At 38.5% G+C, this 22616-nt stretch overlaps 1 protein-coding gene across 1 annotated transcript; it reads left to right on the forward strand.

Annotated features, from left to right (window-relative positions):
• The first annotated feature begins 7603 nt into the window (after positions 1-7603).
• On the forward strand, positions 7604-16839 carry ifnlr1 (interferon lambda receptor 1). The gene is made up of 7 exons (XM_042490283.1): positions 7604-7899; positions 8964-9090; positions 10900-11075; positions 11179-11363; positions 12121-12262; positions 13461-13591; positions 15460-16839. Exons 1-7 carry the CDS (start codon positions 7851-7853, stop codon positions 16450-16452), a joined length of 1803 nt encoding a protein of 600 aa, XP_042346217.1. The 5' UTR covers positions 7604-7850; the 3' UTR covers positions 16453-16839.
• Positions 16840-22616: the final 5777 nt, after the last annotated feature.

Consider the following 22616-nt stretch of genomic DNA (forward strand, 5'->3'; position numbering starts at 1 on the left):
CAACCTGTGTTTACTGAATGAGATCAAAGGTTTCGCTCAGTCTTTGTGACTCAAACAGGCTGGCGAAGGTGAGAGATGCAAGATACATTTGATTTGCTGTGACAGCGCAAAGGATGATTCATTGATGATGTTCTTGAAGTGCAAGAGCCCAAAGAAGTACATCACATCTCCTCAGTTTGTGTCCAACAACATCAAAGCCTTCTCTCCTCTCACGGATGCCACCAATGTGAATTAATTTGGCGACAAGGGAAAAAGGAAACGATCTCTCACAATAAAATTCACTGAAGCATATAGTGAAAACAAGGTGCCATATTGGAGATATGTCAAACTGAGCAGCATAGCATAGATGTCATTGATTTTTTTTTTTTTTTTTACGTTGCATTAAGCTTCAAAGGAATTTGGGGACTTGGGGGACTGAAAAGTCATGGTGAGAGGACATTTAGTTACTTTTGATCTTAAATAATGTATCTAATGAGACAAACTGACAGATGATATTTTCTAGTTTCGCCAGCGGCTTTTCTGACTGAGTTTTTCATTTGCTGGTTTGCCTGGTTCAAGATAGGCGCCATTTTAATTTGATAAAAACTAATGTTGCCTTTAAATGGAGTTGTGATGACAGTTAATGAGTCTAAATGAATACCCAACCAGGTATTAATGATTTTGAAATGAGGTAAACCAGGAAAAATGCTCTTCAGTTCATAATACCTGGGGCCGTTTTCACAATGCCTCCTAGATCAAAGAGCTGTCTTAGTGACAAAGTTCAAAGAAAATCATCAGAAATATGATGTTATCTAAGAATTTCTTCTAGCAGTTAAAACTAGGCCCTTGTAAAATAAAAGTTTTTCACAATATCTTAGCCCTTGAAAGACCTCCTAAGGTGACAGGATGCTAGGAGTACGGAGGAGGAGTTTTAAAAGACTTGAATTGCTGATGCTATAGGGCTCTAACACCAGAAATAAGGGGATCACAACACTAAGATATAAGTAGCTGAGGCCATGGTTCTCTGCCAGAAAACGGTGTTTTGCCCTCTCTGGATTGGGAGTGAGTTACTGTCTCAAGAAAATCAGTACATGTATCTCGGGGTTCCCGGGTGAGGGTAAAATGAAGCATTAGATGGTCAGGCGGTTTGGCGTGGTGTCAGCAGTGATGCAGTCGTTGCCTCGGACTGTGATGTGGAAGCCGAGTTAGAAGGTTAAGCTCTCTGGCTAAGGCTAGCAGTTGATCTAGGTTCCAACCCTCACCTATGGTCATGAGTTTTGTGTGGTGACCAAAATAATTAGATCACACATACAGCACATACATATGAGTCTTCTCCATAGGGTGGCTGGGCTCAGGCTTAGAGATAAGGCGAGGAGCTCAGACATCCAGTGGGAGCTCAGAGTAGAGCCGCTGCTCCTTTGCATTGAAAGGGGCCAGCTGAGGTGGTTCAGGCATCTGAGCAGTACACCTCCTGGGCACCTGCCGTTAAAGGTTCTCCAGGCATGTCCAACTGGTGGGAGACTCCAGGGTAGACCCCGAACACGGCGGATGTATTATATATCTCACCTGGCCTGGTAACACCTCAGGATCCCCCAGGGAGGAACTTATGTTGCTGGGGAAAGAGAGAGTCTGGAATACTTTGCTCAGCCTGCTGCCCCTGCAACCCAGCCCCAGAGAAACGAATGAAAATAAATGGATGAATAGACTCCTAAACCAGGACTCCTTCATGAAATTTTTTAGGCTAAATTAGGAGCTCTCTGAGAGTATTCTCAGAATGTTTGTGCATATGACCCCTGATGTTTTTCCACTGCTAATCTACTCTCTTGTTATTCGTCATGGTTTTATACTGCAGACAACACTGTAAAGCAGCAATCATGAGTTTTCAAAAGAAAAGAAAATAGACTCTGGCAGTTCCCATTTTTGTTGTCTTCTCATAAGTTTAGCTACTTGAAACACAAGCACATCACAGACTCAACTTTCCACGTAAAAAACAGTTCAATGTGTTCCATGTAAAGCCAGCGTGATCTCTAAGGTTTACAAGTGAGGCAGGGCCCGGATTATTGTGCAGCCAGGTGGTATATTGTAATGACACCTGTTACAGGAGAGTAGTCAAACAACAATTTTATTTAAATAAACCATCAGAGCAAATCACTGCCAGGATGTTGTTGCCCATAATAAGGTGTCACTGACCATAACTTATTGAAAACAGACAACTGCTGATGATAGACAGATTGTGTACACAAAGATCAATACATGTAATATTAGCAACGACTGAAATCAATAAGGATTTAAAGGAGATTAGAAGAAGTAGATTGCCTTTGCTTTGGTGGAATACATCAATCTGTGCTTCAAGTGTTATTCTTGCAAATGCAATTTGAGTAAACGCTGCTTTTATGGCTCATATTTAACCATTTAAAATCTGTCAGTCTGTTTGAGATTAAATTGATTGCTTCTTTTGTGTTCATAATGGTTTGAATCAGAGTATGTTTTAAAGATCTCACCGCAGTTAAGGAATACTAGCCACACTGTTTCATCAGTCCTGTAAAAGCAGGACTCTTATTATGACTTAAAGAAAATTGCTTAAAACCACTTTTCTTTAGCATGTAGGTTGAATACTGAACTAAAGTCTGCAAAATCAATTTCTATTGTTTTACATGTAACTTCTCATTTATGCAAGAGGGGAAAAATGCTTACACTGAACTGCTCAACACTCACAGAAATATAAGCTGTTAATACATAATGTGAGGTTCGTTTAGGAATACTTTCAAGGCTCTATTTTATCTCAGGCTTTGAAAAACTATAAATCTAAGCCAACAAATAGAAGCCATCTTTAATACAGAAACACTGTTTTATAAATACACTCAGTAAATTTGGTTTGAGTTCTTATACACATTCAGCCTCAGAAACAGGTTATGGTATCTATATTATAAATTCTTCATAAAAGGTTATTGACAAAGGAAAGGACATATTACACAATGTTTTTTTTAATATGCTGGTACAGTGCATCACTAAGAGAGTACAGTAAAACAAGGAGAACCAAATTTACATTTGCTTCTTCAATTCCTGATTTTATGCACAGATTCAAAAGCCATGCATAAATTAAACTGCTGCCACAACAAAATATAATTTTTCTAATTGTATTAAAACAGGGACGGGTTAAGTGCTTTTGGAAAAAAATGATTTAAGTATTGCTTTTTTAAAGATACAAAAAACAGCCCTTGACTTGGGGCAAGCAAGGTGTTTTAAACAGGCTGAGAGTGGTTTTTTATACACCCACTGAGTTCAGACTCCAGTTCTCCAAAATTTAATATTAGGGAACTTGTTTTGTTGGATTTTGATCTGGTCTTTCAGTAAGCAATTAGTGAGGAGGTCTTATAACCCCAGTGCTATACAGGCACAAACTACTTTCACAGAGTTAGTTTGGTTACCAATTGGAGAATTACACTGTGAATTCTAGTACCCAAACTACCATATAAAGATTTAGTATGCACAAAATACATAGTATGTCATATGCAGTTTGCCAAAAATGCAGGATATTCTACTGCATCCGGTCTCATTTTGCAGGAGGTGAGGCAGCTTGCTTTTCTGGCTTTTCTGATCCAAAATCCTCTGTGCAGTGTCAGAGACTTTACATCAACTTAGCCGCAAACAGATGACAGCTTGACAGCTCACTGACAGCTTGCAAAAGCTGCAATGCTGGATAACAGCGCAATCAAGTGACTGACCAGGTGAACAGTGACAATGGGAATAATAATTATGTAAGTGAACAAAATAATCATAAATATAACCAACAACAGAAAGGACATAACCATGAAAATAACACCAAAAGAGAACTACATATGTAATTTTACAGTTGTGAGTATAAAACTGCATTTTAGGATCCTTAATTTATGTAGTTATAACTGAAAAGTTAAAATTACATTGCAGAGTAAAAACAGCAGAGCTCTCCAGGTTGACCTCCATCTCTGGTGAGCTCAGTGAATAACGTTTTGTTTTATCTCCATGGTAACGAAATTATGTGCAAGATGGTCAAAGTTCAGGCCGCAATGTTATGACAAAGAGGTATGTCCTGATTGTGTGCACGCTGAACGCAACAGTGCAGACTTCGTAAGGACACCTGCAGTACCTACTAAAACTAAAAAGAAAAAGCATGCAAATAAAAAAGCTGCTAAAGGTTTCTGTACTAAACCAATTACACATTTAACTTAGCCACTTACATTCAAGGGAATAAACATCACCTCTGCATCCCAAAAAATAAACAAGTGAGCTGGTAGGTGTCTAATTTGAGAATGTCACTCTGCCAAGGTGCTGCACACAGTGAACCTGGTTGCAGCAAGTAATACTTATTACTCTACCATGATTTACTTGACATATTTATGCAATAAAACATAACCAGCAGTGTATTTTAAAGTGCTAAACTTCTTCAAAGTTTTTTATCAGTGTAAAAAGCATGATGTTACTTACAGTATTATATGGGTGTAATGTTTGGGTGTCACACACACCAAATAGTATGGTGTAAAGTCATCACAGAGTCCAAACATCATGAGTCACTTCATCAATACAACATCTACTCTGTAAACAATGGTGTTGACACCTGACACAGGTGTAGCTAATAACATTAATAATAGCTGCATGCCCTTTACAGTAGGTGTTTCAGTGCCAGAACTCTGAGTGTATGCTGGCCTCTTTAATCTAACTAAATCTAACTAAAAACTCATGAGAACACATCATTAGAATAATCTTTGAGGCATTCTTGAAAAGCTCAAACCTGACCCGTTTGTTCATACAACACCTTGGAAATTCCACCTGCTCACCTCAAACACTGGATGATTTTTAATGTGATGGAGAAATATCCCACCTGACCATTACTGTCTTCCTCTATCATCTTGTCTTTTTTGTAATGTTGCATTGTACAAACCATGTTCAAAAGCTGTTTTGTTATTACCTCACAGCTGTTAGCTTTTATCTGCTGCTTTAACAAGAGATTGTGTATCAACAGTACAGCAGCCTAACAATAAAAATTGAACTTGACATATTATGACAGAGTTGTGTTTTGCTAAGGCACTAAAGGAGCAATTCATGTTAACTGATTTTACATTGAGAAGTTGGTCTATATGTGTTAGTATTCTGATTCTGAATATAATAAGTCATTGTTTTTCATCTAAGATTTCAACTATATTAAGTTATATTTAATTATGTGATTCTTTCATATAATGACTCTTATACGTTGACTAAAACTGTGAAATACACTATCTGCCCACATCACCTTTCCAACATAGCCCAAAACTGGGAGATATCAAGACTGACACAAAGCTACTGCAGATAATATTCATCAATAATTGCGAATTACAGCTTCAACCCGGTTGAACAAGCCTAGTTGTAAGCAGCTTAGGACAGCACATTAAAATGATACATTTTCAACGTTAACCTTTTGTCAATATGGACATTCTATATTGTTAGCTTGGTTATATTCACCACAGTTAAATCGCTCAGTTAAATTACCAGAAACCATGAGCTCCAAAACATGAATCATTCAGATTTACTTGCATGGTTAATAAGAGAGATAAAGAAAAAGTACTGACTTCCTACCTCTATGGGGTCCTCATTCACTCCTCCTTTAGTGTGTAAAGGGTCACCTATCAAAAGACTGAAAAGGAGTTGGGAGAAAAGGAGGAAAAATGTACCCAAGTTGTGAAAACTGTCATTTGGAATCCATTTCTAATTGTGTATGCAAACTTCTATCATCAATTCTTAAAACACTACCATTATATAGAGTGACAGTCTGTAAACATTTCATATCCTGTCACAGCTTTCACAAATGTTAGTTTAAAAAAAAACCTCAGCAAATCTCTTAGCATCTTTATCAGTGACCTATTGCCCAAAATAAGCCCATTTCAAGGTTGTAATTTCAGTTGTGTACCATCATTTATCTCATTTATGAATAAATAGACTTCAAACACTTGTCATGTGTCTGTGACATCCTGTCACAACTTTCATAGCTGTTACCTTTTGGAAAATAGCCCTTAAAAAATCCTTCAGCATTATTATTGGTGACCTGTTGCCTTAAATATGTACATTTCAAGATTGTGATTTCAACAGCCAGCTCATCCATGAATATTTATCAACTCATTGCCAGTCCAAGTGAATGTATCAAATTTGAAGAAATGACTTCCAGGTGTTCTTGAGATATCGCTTTCAGAAGAATGAGATGAATGCAAGGTCACCATGACCTTTACCTTTTACCACGAAAATCTAATCAGTACATCATTAAGTCTATTCAAATGTTTGTGTGAGATTTAAAGAAATTTTCTCAAGGTGTTCTTGTGATACTGCATTTACTTAAATGAGAAAGATGAGGTCACAGTGACCATAACCTTTGACCTATGACCACCAAAATCTAAACAGTACATCCTTGATTGTACGCAAATGTTTGTGCCAAATTTGAAGAAATTTCCTCACAGTGTACTTGAGATATTGCATTCACAAGAATGAGATAGATAAGGTCACAGTAACAATGACCTCCAAAATCTAATCAGTACATCCTTGAATCCAAGTGGATGGACCATGCCAACGCCGTCAGGTGAGTATGGGAGAGACCTTTACAGTTTCACCATCAGGTGGGGAGAGACCATGCGCTTCACAAATGAGGGACGATGAGGGAAAGACGGGATCCAGAGAGAGACACTGTGCGCCACAGAGCTTCAGTGTTAGGTGAGAGAGAGCCAGCTGAGCCTCCGACAGTTTGTCAGCTTTGTGACACTTCAAAGTTTGTGAAGTAAAAAAAAAAAAACTCTGACCGTTGGGGGGAGGGCAGGGTCACACTTTTGCATTCAGGTGCTGCTCACACCAACAGAGAAATGGCATGAATCAGTCAATAAACTAATTAATAACCGTTGGATAAAATGATCATTCCTGCCACTGTGTGTGTGACAGGTGCACCAGAGAACATCAGAATGCCTCAACTGAATACCAAATACCTACCCAAATAACAAATACTCAAATAGCCAAATATTTGAGTCCAGCCCTACAAAGCATTATGTTGGGTTTCTGTAATAAAGCTTATTTTTGTGTCAGTTTTTTATTATTACACTGACATATAACTATGTGCATATCTTAATTGCTCAAAATATAAGGTGACTAAAATGGCAACAAGGCATGTCTCCTAGCTCGTTTTGGATCATTACTCTAATAAAATAATTGCTATCGCGGGAAAATAAATAACATGCCTATTCAAATGAATTCATTCAGCTGTTACCAAAACTGTGAGATAATGTCTATGTGCACGTTGATTCACCTTCCATGTACACAGCGGTCTAACCCAGATACACACCTCAGTCACCTTGTGTGTGTGTGGGCATGTTCTTTCACTTTCTGTCTCTTGCAGTTGAAAGTCTCGATCATTTCCAGTAAACTCTGAAACCAGATATAACCTGATAGACGAGCAGAGAGAAAGAGAGAGGGAGAGAGAGAGAGAGACTCAAGGTGGAGGAGGGAGGAGGAGGAGGGAGGAAAAGGGAAGTCTGGAGAGAGAATGCAAGTGGGCGGCACATACAGTAAGCAGAAAAACAGGAACAAAATGATAACATATGCCAAAGTACACCTGCACACCTGAGTAAAGCCACTCCTTTCCCAGGACGCATGAGAGATGGTTAAGGAGCGGAGGCTGGAAAAATGCACTAAAATCCAAAAGAACTTTAATATTTTACAGCCCTTTTGACACCGACTGGGTTTATTTTGAGATATTTGGTAGATAAGGGAGTCTTGTTTTGTTTTTGTTTTTGTGGTGTGTATTATATGTTACTTTTGTTTATAACTCACAACTTAGCTGCGGCAGCTTTAGAGTAGGACTTTTTTTGTGACCCTAATACCTAATGAAGATGTGGTCGATGAAGGTCATCATCCTCCTGCTGTTCTGTTATGGTGAGTACAGAGGAGCTTATGTGGTTTCATGTTTTGATTTACACATGTTGATTACAGGCAGTCAAACATTTAATGGGAGATTTTTTTCGACAAAGCATTCCTAATAGGAGACATAAATAATAACAGCGATGCAATAAAGCTAAGTAATGTATTTGACGGAGAGTGATTACCTCTCATTTGAAATATAGAAGCGCCCCAGAACACAATGACTTTGGTCATTTTGAATGATAGGGATCAATGGGAAATGCTATTTCATTTTCGAGTCTGCCTGATGTAATATTGACTCTATCATTGTACAGGTTATAAAAATGCTAATTTTAAATGAACCACCGGGTGCAATTTCCTTGTCTTTCAAGTCCTCTGTCAACAACATGGGCCGCAAAATTAAAACTGTAAACTGTAACATGCCCTGATCTGGTAACCCACTACCTCTGTATATATGACTTTTCATCATGAAAATATGGTCCATGTATGAATAACTCAAGCTTTAAAATACAGCATGTTGTTCCGCATCCCTTTCCTGCATATCAGCATAAGAGAAGGCAATTATTTCCTTGTATCAAAGAACAAAGCACAGTTTTTAGTTTCAGCCGCCAGCAGAAGCAAAGTCCATCTTACACAATCTGGATCAAGCGTATGTGCACTGTATCAATCAGGCCTTAACAGCTATACAGTTAAAATTGAGTAACTGTGTCTCTCTCTTGGAATTTCATATATGGAGGGAGCAGCTGGCTGAGGTGCTGGGACTTGAACAGTTTTTTATAGGATGTACTGTGATTGAAAATTTGGGCTTCATAGATAAAAGCGAAATGCACCCCGAGGACTAAGGGTCTACAGCTTGTGCTACAGTAGAGAACAGTGTCTTTACTTAGTTGCAATTTAGCACAAAGCAAAATAAAAAAACTACCAAATAATAAAAGATTAATTAAAATTTATATTTTTTAGAATTTATGAATTGAGGAGATAATATCAAAACAAAGGATAAACTAGAACAAGGATATCATATTAGCATCTGCCACGAAATGATTTACAGGCTTTGCTGGTCTGCCTTTTTTTTCCTGCAGCTTGCCTTTCAACTGGTGGAGGGAAAGTGTATTTTGTCTCCAGGAACTTTTTCAACATACTCCACTGGGACCCAGTGCAGCCGGACCTCCCTGGGGAAAAGGTTCTCTATAGCGTCTCGTACTGGAGGTACAAACAAAAATGACGGATAAGTTGTTATTATTATTATTATTATTATTTTTATCATTATTATTATCATTATTATTACGACACGTCCACTGCCCTCGTGCACCTTTGTGCCTCCATGTATAGATCCTTAAGTAGAGGTGCGGTCAAAGCAGGATAAATGTGTTTGCAGGGTAAACACTTGGTGAACTCATAGTGTTAGTGCCCATGTTAAGGCACTGTAAAATAAGCATGTTGTAGGCTGGTAACAAATTAGGAGTGTAACCATGGTTGCCAGATGCTCTGTGCTTATTTAACATCTTCCTGGGAAATATACTGTATACAGACACAATGGATCCCATTACAAAGTTTTTATCATCATTGTGACATCTTATGCTGACAAAGACTATGACTTTTGTTAAAGGATAACTCTTCCATGATTGATCTTTGTTGTTATTCAACAAACTTTGAAAAACACATAAATGAGTAACATTATTTGACATGTTTGACTAGTTTTTTTTTTTTTTTTTTGAGGCGACTGCACATACGCCAACTACTTTCCTGCCGATACTCACAGGCACACCAAATCTACAACAAACAGTCTTCAGCAAATACACTGTTGACTCGTACAAAGAGTATAAAGTTTGGTTTTTAAAAAGCAGTGCTATATTGTTTTCAAGAAACAATTCTGACTTTTTTTTCAAGAAGTGAAATAAAAAAGTGACTCATAACCTGTTTTTTTTTTAGAGCTTCTTTTCTTTTTCTTGGTTGTCTTTTTTCCAAGTACAAATGAAAATTAGACAGTACAACAGTAGTTTGTGTCTTATGCTAGCAGGAAAGAAAGAAAAAAAAAACAAATAACAACAACAAAACAAACAAACAAAAAGGAAAAGCTAAAATCAGTATTTAAATTAAGATTCTAAAAATAAATAGGAGGGTTAGTCTTACAAATTGTTAACTTGCTGTCTTATTGTAACAAGTAGACAGATGTGCGTTTGTCTAACTACAAGCCTCATTAAAACATTTTAATTTTGGTAACCATTCCATCTGTTGTCTTCAGGACAGGTTTCTATAAACATATTGAGTTATACCCATTTAATGAACCTATATTCATGTAAATTATTTAGTTAAGCTTTTCTCAACAACGCATAGATTTAATAATCAGTAGGAACCAAGAGATTTGGGGTTGAGAACCACAGACATTTTTGGCCCCCTCTCATCCGTCTGTTCGACTCAACAGCCACCAACAAGCGACACAAAAGAATCTATAGGGCCCATTATATGTCATCAGCGTGGACTGCACTCTGCTCTCCACATTGAGAGAAGATGCTCATATCGCCGTTTCATGGTTTCCATGTCGATTTTTTTCCTTTCTTCACTTCGCCCAGTCTCTACAAATGATTGTAACAAAGTGGAAATGTCTCATCTAATTACTCGTGAAGCACACTCCCAGACAAATGTCAAGTGCCACCCCAATCCTATTGACATTTCTACCATCTACTGCCACCTGGAATTGCTGGAGTGACTTTAAGCATCAAATCAGCTGCAGGGCTAGCTCAGCTATGCTCACTAAATTTCAGTTCCTTGTTAAAGCAAATTGCTGATTGACCTCCCTCTAAAAGGAATTGTGTGTCCAAATAATGAACGGCTGATTTGGCGTGATGATCTCTGTGTGGCTGTTCTCTGTATGTACTGCACGGTACTGCCTCAGATTGTAAGAGAGTTATTGTAAGTTAGTTTTGGAAGTCCATACTGCATCAAACAGTTTATTGAACTCTACAAAGCACATATTGGCACATAAGGTGTTTGACTTCATTGTACTACTCTTTTCAGTGATACTATGGAGACACCATCATACCAGAAAAAAAAGGAGTGTCAGAACATCACTGCTCTGTCCTGTAACCTGACTGCAGAAACCCCATCGCTTTACGACGTTTACTACCGAGCTCAGCTGTATGCTAACAGTCGAGTGTATAACCACACCATCACGTTTAAACCTCTAGCTCACAGTAAGAAGCTTTACACTTTACCATCATGTATTGCTTTGTTTCCTCCAAGCCAAGTGTATTCTATTCCAACATTTATTAATTCCTCTTTTTTGTCTCCTTCTAGCTACTTTTGGTCCACCCATCTTGTCGACCTACACAACAGCGTCATCCTTGCATGTTAACGTCAGCCTGCCCTTGGGACCAAATGGAGTTTCTGTTGGCGACATCATCACAAGCAGCAAAAAGGGGCCCAACAAAGCTGAAACTGTTTATATCTTAAAAATCACCCACCCAACATGGGCTGCACTGGTGAGTCTCCATTTAAACAATAGAAACATACAGTCATACAATTATACAAGCCACCACTAACATATATATATAATACAACGAGCAAACTTAAAGATATAAAAAAAAATCTTGTATCATCACCAGCAGAGATCAGCACACAGGATTGGTACCAATTACTTCCAAATTATTTAATCTTTTAAAGTTAAAACCCGGAGCTATATCAGTTTTTTTGTGCTAACTTCAGGCACCTTTCACAAGCGTTTGAACCTTTTGAAACCTGAGCAAACTGGTTTGATTTCTTCCGAAAACATGGAACAAAGAACTTGCCAAGAAATGTCCTGCATTTCGCAAGAAATCAGTAAAGGGTGACGAGAAAATTAACCTGAAAAAAGAAACAGAGAGAGCTTGCTTCTTTTCTTGAAATTTTATTGTGAATTTAGTTTTTTTGCTAGTTTTTGGATCATTTCTTGAAAAGTTTCTCATTGCTTTCCTCATATGTTATTTAAAGGAATCAGGCCAGTTTGCTTAAGTTTCAAAGAGTTAATACAGGAAATAAACACCGATTAACAACTACACATATTAATGTATTCAAATGTTTTTAATTGTATGTTGACAGCAGTAAAACGCCTAGGTTTTCATTGAAGTTTGTTGAAAAACGCTGATTAATTATTTGTTTTTAATTCTCAAGACAAACTAAATTATCCATAAGACTGAAGTTAAGACTTTTTTATAGTAAAAAAGAAAAAAAATCTCTATGTCTCTACCTCTATGTGTCCAGGCCAATGAAACCAAAACTGGCCAGTTCGTCATCAACCTGAAGAAAGCCCAGACAGAGTACTGCGGCTACGTGTTTTACAAACCTAATTCTGAATTGGGTCGCCCAGTGAGTGAAAGAGCCTCTTTCTGTGTCACACTGCCAGGTGAGCACAATGCTGAATAAAACCTCTTCTCACGCACAGTATGTTGAACACTACATCTGTATTACTGAGCAACAATTGTGCTGCCAGCATAAGATGTGCCCAGTACTTCATTTAATTGAGTGTGTATGTATTATATATTTGGTCCACGATAAACTCCTCCTGTATTTAAAAATTACTTGCCTGTTTTGAATGGATAAAGTAAATAAATAACTTTATTTATATTTCTAAAACCAGTAAATCTTCTCCCTTCAGTCATCATATTTACAAAAACTTTATTTCACTTGCGGCAACAGTGTGACACTCAACATCTTAGTGGGAAGCTTTCAAGGATCCACCCGCTGTGGAGAAAATTAAGATACTTGAAAATGTTGCGTTTTCTTTTCTGTTTTACTTCAAGTGCTTTGTGCTCATCTCCTCAAGTGATTGCAGCCACTTAGAAACGATGTTGTGTTTGGAAATAAATCAAGACAGTTTCTGTCAAATCAGTTGCCTTTTTAGACGCCTGCATCTGCACCAAGCCTCACTGTCACAGTGTCACAGGTAAACTTCCCTGATTAAAATTAGGCAGATGCATGGTGTTGCAATGGAATTGGAATTATTGGATTTGGCCACAATACTGACATTAATCATAATGTAGATCCATGCCTCTTTAAATACTTTTTTTTAACTCTTGAATGATAGTAAAAAGAATACTCTCATAAGGGTTTGGGCGATGATCTCTCCCTCCTCTGCTGTTGTCATACTCATTGGACAGGAGATTCAATTCTAGTCTGTTTACGAAAGGTGATGTTCCACTCACCTTAGCACGCCTTATTGTTTATTCTTTACTCCTTAAAATTACAATGAATGGAAATGACTAATGATGACAGATGACACATTACACAGGTGCAAAAACAATTTCAAGTTGTTACAGTGCATTTAAAGGTGTCCTTTGCCTTGAGGAGGGAATTCCACTTCTATAGGTTTCAGTTAGATTTCTGTTGAGATAAGTTCCTTCTGAGAAGTACTCACATGTCCTTGTACAGCCGCAGCCCTGCGTCACACAGGCATGCTACAGTTCTTCTCCCTGAAAACATGCCAAAGCTTGTGTGTCACTGAGAATTTTTAGAACTCCCCGTTTTAAAGCGCTTGAGGGTATCTGATTTTCATGTCTTATTTTCACGTATTAGTATATGACACGAACTGTCCTCTGCCTTAGGTGATCCTCTGAAGCTTTTGCCATGGCTTCTCGGAGTCGCTGCTCTAGTGACGGCCATAATCATAACGTCAGCTGTGTTTATGTGCAACTATGTGAAGGGTGGAAAGGACAAGAGCATGCCTCAGCTATTGGTAAGACTATTCTTCCCGTCCTTTGGTGTGTCCACAAGGAAATGCTTCCCTTACCGGCAAATCAAGTGCTCTGGCACCTTTATTACTGTATACATGGTCAGGATGGCAATGTGACACATCAGCCTTAAAGTAATTAAATACTTAGAAACACTGCGCATGTTGTTTTAGCAACAGGAAAGAGTGTATTAGTGACTCATGGAATTTTCAATGATGACAAATGTGGTGTGGCTGAAGTTTAGTCTTGTGACACGGGCACATTTTTAACTCATATTCGAATGTTTAAATTGATCCTATAAAAACCAGCATATTAATTTTGGATTTTTTATCATGTGGTAGCCTTTATGTCAAACTGGTCCACAGGGGGGCCGGTGTGGCTGCAGGTTTTGTTTCCAACCAAGTAGCAGCACACCAGACTTGTCTCATTTAATCAACTGATCTCCGTCTTCAGACAGTTGATTGGTCAAACTGTGTGCTCTTGGTTGGTTGGCACAAAAACCTGCAGCCACACCGGCCCCCCTGTGGACCAGTTTGACATGCCTGATTTACAGGGTTCCCTAACATTTTTACAAAGGGATTTTCTGCAACTTAACTTTACATATGCAGTTTAAAATGGCTTAGCCAGAAATTATTAAACACAAACTTCCCAGGCATTTGCACATAACTGCTAGCTCTTGCTAACTTTACTGCTTCCCTAGACCCCCCCCCCCACCCACCCACCCACCAATTACCTGCATATGCCCACTGCCAGTAGACCAGGCCAGCACATACAGTCACTTCACAAAACATCAAGGCTGCCCCTTTTTGGGGCAATGGAAAACCAAAGATCCTAAAAATGTCAGTGCAATGTGATGTTTGTTTGGATTATCATTTTGTTTGTAAGTTTATATGCATTTATTTCTTTTTAAACAACTTCTGTACATGTGTAATAATTGTTTTGTGACCTTGCCTGAACCTGAGCGTGTGCGAAACTGTAATAAATTAAGTTTGATAGCTGTAAAGTTCACGCAGTCTTCTCTGCTCAAGTGGATTACTGACCAAAGGACAGTGTCCAAATATTTTTTAATGTGAATATCTACATGTATAGATGTCCTGATTATGATACCTGGTGATTAAATCTTATAGGAATGTTTAATTAAATCACCAGGTATGGTTAGGCTAAGTGTTGTTTATAAATAACCAGCGTGCTAAAAGCCAACTGTGTGATCTACAGGCTATGATTTATTTTGAGATGACATCTGAAGCTGCTACTATATGACTGTAACTCACTGCAGCAGCCTCTCACTAAAGCTAATGTTGGCTATCCATCAATAGTAACTGTCTGCACCACCATTCAGCAATTTACCACACTGACAGTGAATATTCATGTAACTTATGTGGCTAAAACCTCGGTGTGAAAGCTTTAGTTAACCTTCTGCATATTACCTGTTGACATTTTCTTTCCTGATGAGACAGCACATTTCTTTCCCCCAAAAAGGGACACGGCCTCTGCAAGGACACTATGCCGGTCTAGTCTTTGTGCATCACGTGATACTTGTGACATTTCAATAGTGCAATATAGCACGAGATTTTAAATTAGTAATACTAGGAAAGTGTTTTGTCTCCAATTCTGTTTGGGGAATTTTATGAGAATATATTAAACAATAGATAAAACAATGTGTCTTTAAAACATTTCTAAAAAATTTTGTTAATTTCGAACCATTTCCAGGCCTGGAAAATGGTCTAATTTCATAACTTTCCCAGGATTTTCATGTGGAATCCTGCTATAGTTCCCACATTTGAATTCCCTGTAAATATTATTTTAATCAAATGAAAAATGGTTGCTCATCTTTGGGAACTTACTGGGTCTCTTGTCCTTATCTTTAAAACAGGTAACCACTTTCAACACCACATCCAGAGTACTGAATCCAGATCGGAATATCATCATTTCCAAACCAGAGATCTGCGTTCAAAGTGAACATACAGTTTACGCAACAATCCGGACGAAGCCAAATATGCCCTCAGTTGGGACTGGAGGTTATTCCCCGCAGGACATCCTGTGCACATCCCAACAAGGCAGCACTGGCTCCTCTGTGGGGACAGGTGCACATACTCCAACCCCAAATCATGGAGACATGAGTGCCCAGTCCTCTGAAATCTACAGTGTAGTGGCTGTCCATGTCCCTTCTGAACATAATGAAGACTTCCAGCAGGCTCCTAATGACAGAGAAACCAGTAACCTGCCATTTCCCTCCAGTGGAAACAGCTGTGATATAGGTCGAATGAGTCCAAAGCTGACCTCACAAGGAGAACCACCGTTACCTGATCTGGACCCTTGTGAAAACAACCTATCCAGGCCACTGCTGTTGCAAGCAGTGCGGGACATCAACGGACAACTCACGTTGCCTTCACTTGCTCTTCAGTTAAAGAGCAGCACAGGTGACACAGTATCACCCTTCAACTCGGAAAGAAAACCACTTTTATCTGACCTCATAGACTCCAGGGATGGGCCATCGTTGTCATCCTTGCAGAGCTTTGAAGGCTCAGAGTTGTCAGATTCGGGGTGTGATGATAGCACTGTGAACACACCAACCCAACCATACTGCAACACTAATTATTGCCCATCTCAACCAGTTGCTCCTTACTTTCAGCAGGGATGTCAGGTCACACCTTCTAGCGACTCAGGTTACAAACAAAACTGGATTCCTGCAACGCTTCTTGAAAGTACATCAAAAGACTGTTGTGAACACAGAAGGACAAACCATCCGTGGACCTGGACGGCTCCCAAAACACAGGACGAAGGTGAGGAAGATGAAGACAGAGGAGGAGAGGAGAGATCAAGGCAATTTCTTCTGGGAGGTTGGGGGTTACAAATTCAAGAATGAATCTAAAGACTTAAATCTAGCTTTTTTTCCTCATTTGCATTAAGGACGCTTCATCACAGTTCCTGTTTTAACCAAACATGGAGGAGATCCATGGGAGCACTGACAGGTGCTTTAGTGACAATAAAGACCTCAGTGGCTTTGCTGTTAGCTGTGTGGCTGATGATACAGAGACAGCTGTTTAAATTCTCCTTAAGTGTACTCAAAACCTATCCTCAGTCATATTTAACAACCACATCTGGAACTTTAAATACATTTCATGTCACAGATGTATGCTTTGCTGTGAATCTGTTTTATTTATTACTTAACATTTGTAAAATGTCAAAAATCAGTAAGGATTGTTCTAAATTGAGTTTACGTTTAAAGACCTTGTTGTAAATACACTGTAAAGTGCTTGTTTACTTTGTCAAATATTCTTTTACAAACAGATTTTGCATTTTGAAAGATGCTAAACTGTCAAAAACCGAACCCAAAGCTAACTTCTTTCAAAACCGATATAATCCATTGTGGACTCCGCTTGTGATGTTATAGTCAACTGAAGGGAATATAGAAACTCAGATGTAAATTTGAAGTGTCTGATAAATATTATTATTTTATTATTATTATTTCAGTGTATCTCAACATTTACATTATTATGATTATCTACCACTGTGTTCAGACCACAAAATCTGTTTGTTTTTGCATAATGATAAAAAACATGATCACACCAGTCATGTTTGTACTGTTAGAAGTTTGAAAGAGTTTGGTTTTTTTTATTCAGCTCAGACTGACCAGTCAAATCAGTTTTTGAAAGTGTTTTCTTTTTCAAAGGAGCTGTAGTCACACACAGCATGCGTATTTGTGTATTATCACTATGATCACACATTATTGCAATTTCTCTAAAATACACAAAGCCAATCTGGTCACTTCTGATTTACAATGTGGACAGTCAGCCTTAAAGATTAGATATGAAAAAGAAACTGATTGCTTTGTGGCAGAACAAAGCATTAGCGACGGGCCGACGCCTGTCACATTTTTAGCCGTTTAAAATAAGCATACAATGACTGAATTTCTAATAAAAATTAATATATTCTTATTTTTACAGTCACCAAAATATTTCAGTATTATCAGTAGTTGCATCTGTACATAGGAAGAAAAATGTTTTCTGTTTGTCTGACTCACAAAGTTCATAAACTCATTTTATTCCCCTTATTGTTTGCTGTTCTTTCAGGGGAAGAAAATAGTGTGTGTAAAAATATATTAGTAGGTGGGGTCATGGTGCAACCTAAGCCGCACTGATAACAACAAAGGTTTTTAATAGCGTGAGCTCAGTCTTTTATAGATAGCTGTAAAGTAATAATGTCAGGTGTGTTGAAACACTGCAAACTAAGTCACATATGGACACAGAGTAGAGCACAATATAGATTGTCTTGGACATCTGTATGCAGACAAGTGTCTTCCCGATTGAATGGAAATGAATGAATGTAATATGAGGTTGCGACTTTGTTTTATTCTGTATTTACAGACTGTGAATTTTACTTAAAATGTATGTTTAAAAGTTCATATTGGTATTCATTGAATTGGTTGGGGAATAATAATATTCTAAGTCACAAACATCTGTCCTTGAGGTGAGGTGGATAAAATATGCCAGATTAATAAACTTATGTAACATATTAAATACTTAAAAAGCTCTGCATTTAAAAAGGCATAGATCCTTGCTGCATATCGTACATGTTTATTGTCTTGGACGGACCATAGAGGTGAGGTGGATTGAGCAAAGAATCCAAAGTTCAACTCAACAGCCTGTTGCCAAGTAGTGTGTGTTTTCAATCAAGGAAGAAGAACAAAAATAACTTTTTCTGGGTTTCGACCCACATATTACACTGTATAAATCTGTTGAAGTGAACCAATAACTTACATGCTTGAAGTAACAGTGCACGATTGGTACCCATATAGTATTCAACTAGTCAACTACTCACTCTGTAATATTCTCTTTATTTGGAAAACTGGATCGGTAGATTTAAAAAACAGTTTTCTTTTAGATTATTTTCTACAGTGTATGTCCATAGAATTTCAAGGAAAGGTTATCCAATTTTAAATCTAGTTTTAAATTATCTCAAAAATAAAGAGCACCATTTGTTACATGGAAGGGGATATACCTCCAAATTAAAATTAAGGTCTCTTTCTTCTTCTTGTTCTTTTTAATTGTCCAACACGGAGAGGGGAAACAGTGCATCTATCTGCCTCCACCGGACATTTTCCAAGGGACAATATAAGCCATGGGTGGATCTCTGGTTTAATACCCATTGTGAGCCTGGTTATGCAACTGCTACCTGATACCCTACTGGAATATTTCACACTAAAAGCTTGACCTATATACCCACATGTAATAGTAAATTATCTTAACTTTGAGGTAACTAATCTGCAGTGGAAGTTATACGTAAACTGACAATCAATATTATCATTTCACCTTTAAAATAGGTCTAAAACAGAGTTTGCACTAAAATGTCTTGTTGTCCATCCAGGTTGTAAAAATTGTCAATCCATTACTATTATTACCACTCATCTTAATTTTAGCTGAGGCTGGCTGATACATCAGTATAATCAGTAGCCTTTTGCATGCTTGCTCATCATCCTCCACCATCAATTCCTCCTTTTTCTACTTTTTGCCCTCTGGAGTTCCAGTAATGTTAGTACTGTGAATGCACAAGTCTTATTTTATTGTAAAGTTACACACATTGTATTGATTTACTCAGCCTGTCTTTGCCCCACTATCACTATCACTATCACGCTACCAGCTGGACAGGGGTGTGAATTATTTAACGTTATGGTAAATCGCCCGCAGTGTTCTAATCTGCCAAAATGTCGGACAGCCTTCAGTTGTTGTTTTTTTGATTGTTTTGTGATTCAGTCAGTGACGGAAAATATTCGCTTCATGCCACCTATTTCTTTATTGTTTAGTCGAGATGTCCCATGATGACATGACTTAGTATCAGCAGATATTCAATATTTCTGGACTCAGGGCCAAAGAATCCTGAACAGGACATTACTTTTATTTAGAAATGGTCGTACTAAATATGTTTTCAAGACAAAAAGCAGACAAAGACTCAGGTGCATCATGGACTTCACATTATGAACATGCTCAGATTTATGGTGAGGTTGCCTCATACAAATTACTTGTATCACAGACCATCACACATGCATTACACATAACTTAAACTGCTGCATGGATGCAAAAACGTAATCCTGTTTGATGATTCAACCTTCAAAGCGAGTTATACTTAAAATCTATGCAACCATCTGCCATGTCACGATAAAGCCAGGTGCACAAGGTTTAGACAGCCACCTTTCAAAGGCTTCCTTCTTTACTTCAGCTACATAGGTATAACACGACCATGGACACAGCAAAGGTTTTGCCCACTTGAAGGAAAATAGCTGCAGTAGAAGTGAATGTTGTCGGGAGCTGCTCATACTTTTTTTTATCTTGTTCTGCGAAAACAAAACTGAAAGTATAAACTAGTACGGTGCATGTTCTATTTCATGGTCCTGAGGCATTTTGTGACCCTCCCTTCATCAAAGCCCAACAATGTCAATGAACGCGATGCTTCTGTTCTGCTATTTGAGATCAAGACAGCTATGCTGCCCTTGACATATGAGTGGGCTCTGTGCTTGTAGTGAGAATAGGCCTGATAGAGGAACAGAGGAAAACGTAGGCATTGTAAAGGATGATTTAACATGAGCAGAAAGCTGGAACTGGCAATGCACCAGCAAAGTTCAATGTTGCAACTAACACAAAAAAAGGGGTGATGAAATGAAGATGTGAAATGGCTCATGTGAGTGGGAGTAAGTGGGAGGTAGATAGACAAAGAAATTGGGTTAGATCCAGTCAAGAAAATTTGGGACAACTACCTCCATGAGAATCAAACAGGACATAAGAGAGTGAAGAGGAGTGAACCAGGGAAGCAAAATCAGATTCAGACTTGTGGCCAATCATCCTGACAACACACTGCAGAGAAAAAGGACAGAGTGTTTTCATGCTGAGAGGGGTTTACAGCCTCTGGTGTGTTTGGAAAGGACATGGTACAGGGCATGTTGTCCTGCTTTTTGTCGTGCTCTTTCCTTTATCTTCCCATCTTACTCTTCCTTGGACAGGTGTCTAAAAAACAGTTTTTACTTGGCGAGCAGCACTGACAGGGTTTTTTTTTCTGTCCGTCTGTCAGAAGGCTGTCTCTCTCCTCTTTCAACTCTGCACGTCCAGAGAAGATCGAATGTGAGATTGCAGGGCAAATTCCCCCATGAGTGCTAGAGGCATGATAGAACCGTGAATGGTAGCAGTTCGGATGAAGCCAATGCTTCTGCACAAACAGAATTTCAATCACAGCTGCAGGTGCGTGTGCCTGCTCTCAATCAATTAATGATGGCCACTTAAAGTGATAGTTTGTGTTTTTTGAAGTGGTGGAGCGAGGCTGTATGAGGTTCTATCCATAGTCAGTGTAATACCTACAGTAGAAGACCCTAGTTCAGAAAAAGAGACGGGAGTACCACCACAGAAGCTGAGAAATGGACTGCCGTGGATGGGGGCAGCAACAAAGCATATTTTAGCCACCCAAAAAGAAAGCCAAGTTGAAAAAAAAAAAAAAAAAAAAGCCCCATCAGAAAGCCCTTTCTGATGGGGAACTGAAACCGTCTCTGAAACTGTCTCCACCAGAATCTTTCAAATCCTTAAGTCCTTAGAAAATTGTTTTGTGTGAACCATTACAACTGTAGTGGATGTGAAGATCCGTTGACAAAACTGCAATACGTGAAGAGCTGGGATGAAAATTCCACTTAAAAAAAAATAATTTGTAAAAATTAGAGACTGTCAAAAAGCACACATTGCAACCAGTCCTTGAAACTTGATACACACTCCTGGATTTCCTTGATGCAGTGTATTGGTAGAGATTCCTATCAATGTTTAATGGCTCCTTTAGCAGTCCTTCAGAAGGCTATTTTGGGGTATATGCAGTTATGATTGCCTAATTTATTATATTCACTTTCCACATTTAAGGCAAAGTTCCAGCATGAATAGAGAAAAAGTTGGAAGATGCCAAAAGAACTTAACAAGGATAAGTTTAAGTGCCTTTGTCATAAAATCATCCAACACTCACCCCATCTTTGCCGTAGCCATCTTTTTTCTACATTTATCTTAGGTAGAGATAAGGTAGAGTTAACTGGGTCCATTGAAATTCATTCCTCACTGCTAATGACTCTGTACTCTGATCTCCCAGTTTGATATGGCACCACAGAGTCACTTTATGATGATTTTTCATTTACTCATGAGATAATGAAAAGAAAAGTTACTACTGAAAGACAGCCAAAGAACAATCTGCCCCTGTGTTTCTAAAGGAGAGGGATTGAATTAGTTGCTAGTTAAGAATATGTTACAGGCATATTAGGCAATGACACTAGCAAGAAATATCACTTGCTTCGGGTGAGGCTAAGGGAATAAACGGAAAAGAAAAACGTTCATGACTCAAATTTAATGTGTTTAACAGTGGAGGTCATATTTTCTGTTTATATATGACTGAATGCCTCTTTGTCTAACCTGACATAACAGTTCAACATTGTGTCCATTTCTCATTGGGAGAGGGGTTATTTTAATTTACCCTGGCTAATCAGTAGTAAGACATGCATTCATCCCTCAGATGTAATTTTCAACCAATACCAAAGCTGCAGAAGCAGTTGCAAGGAGCCTCAGGTTTTTCTCATTGCCGGAAAAAATATCCATTGTCATTCGCTTGGGCCGAGTCTTGGGAACAGCTGAGCTGAGCGAGGTATTCCAGATGTCCCTCCCTCCTGCAACATTTTCCAGCTCCTCCTTGGGGATCGCAAGGCATTCCCAGACTCAGGGTCTCCAACCAGTCAGGCGTCCCTGGAAAGCCTCTAATGGGAGGCTGACTGTCATTTTGACTGTTTCACACTCAGCTGCAAACCTCTTAAGAGTGTGCTGGAGGTCACGGTGTAACGAAGCCAACAGAACCTAATCATCGTGTTCTGTTGCTGAATAAAAATGTCCATTAAAAAGTTCTTTATGTGGACTGGCAACAGATTATACAGCTGCATCAATTGCAAACAATTTTCTGTCACTACATCTAATGGATGTAGCTTATAAAGTCAGTTATATTAGCTATAGGAAAATAGTGCCCCAT

Source organism: Plectropomus leopardus, chromosome 7, assembly GCF_008729295.1.
Source record: "Plectropomus leopardus isolate mb chromosome 7, YSFRI_Pleo_2.0, whole genome shotgun sequence".
NCBI lineage: Eukaryota > Metazoa > Chordata > Actinopteri > Perciformes > Serranidae > Plectropomus > Plectropomus leopardus.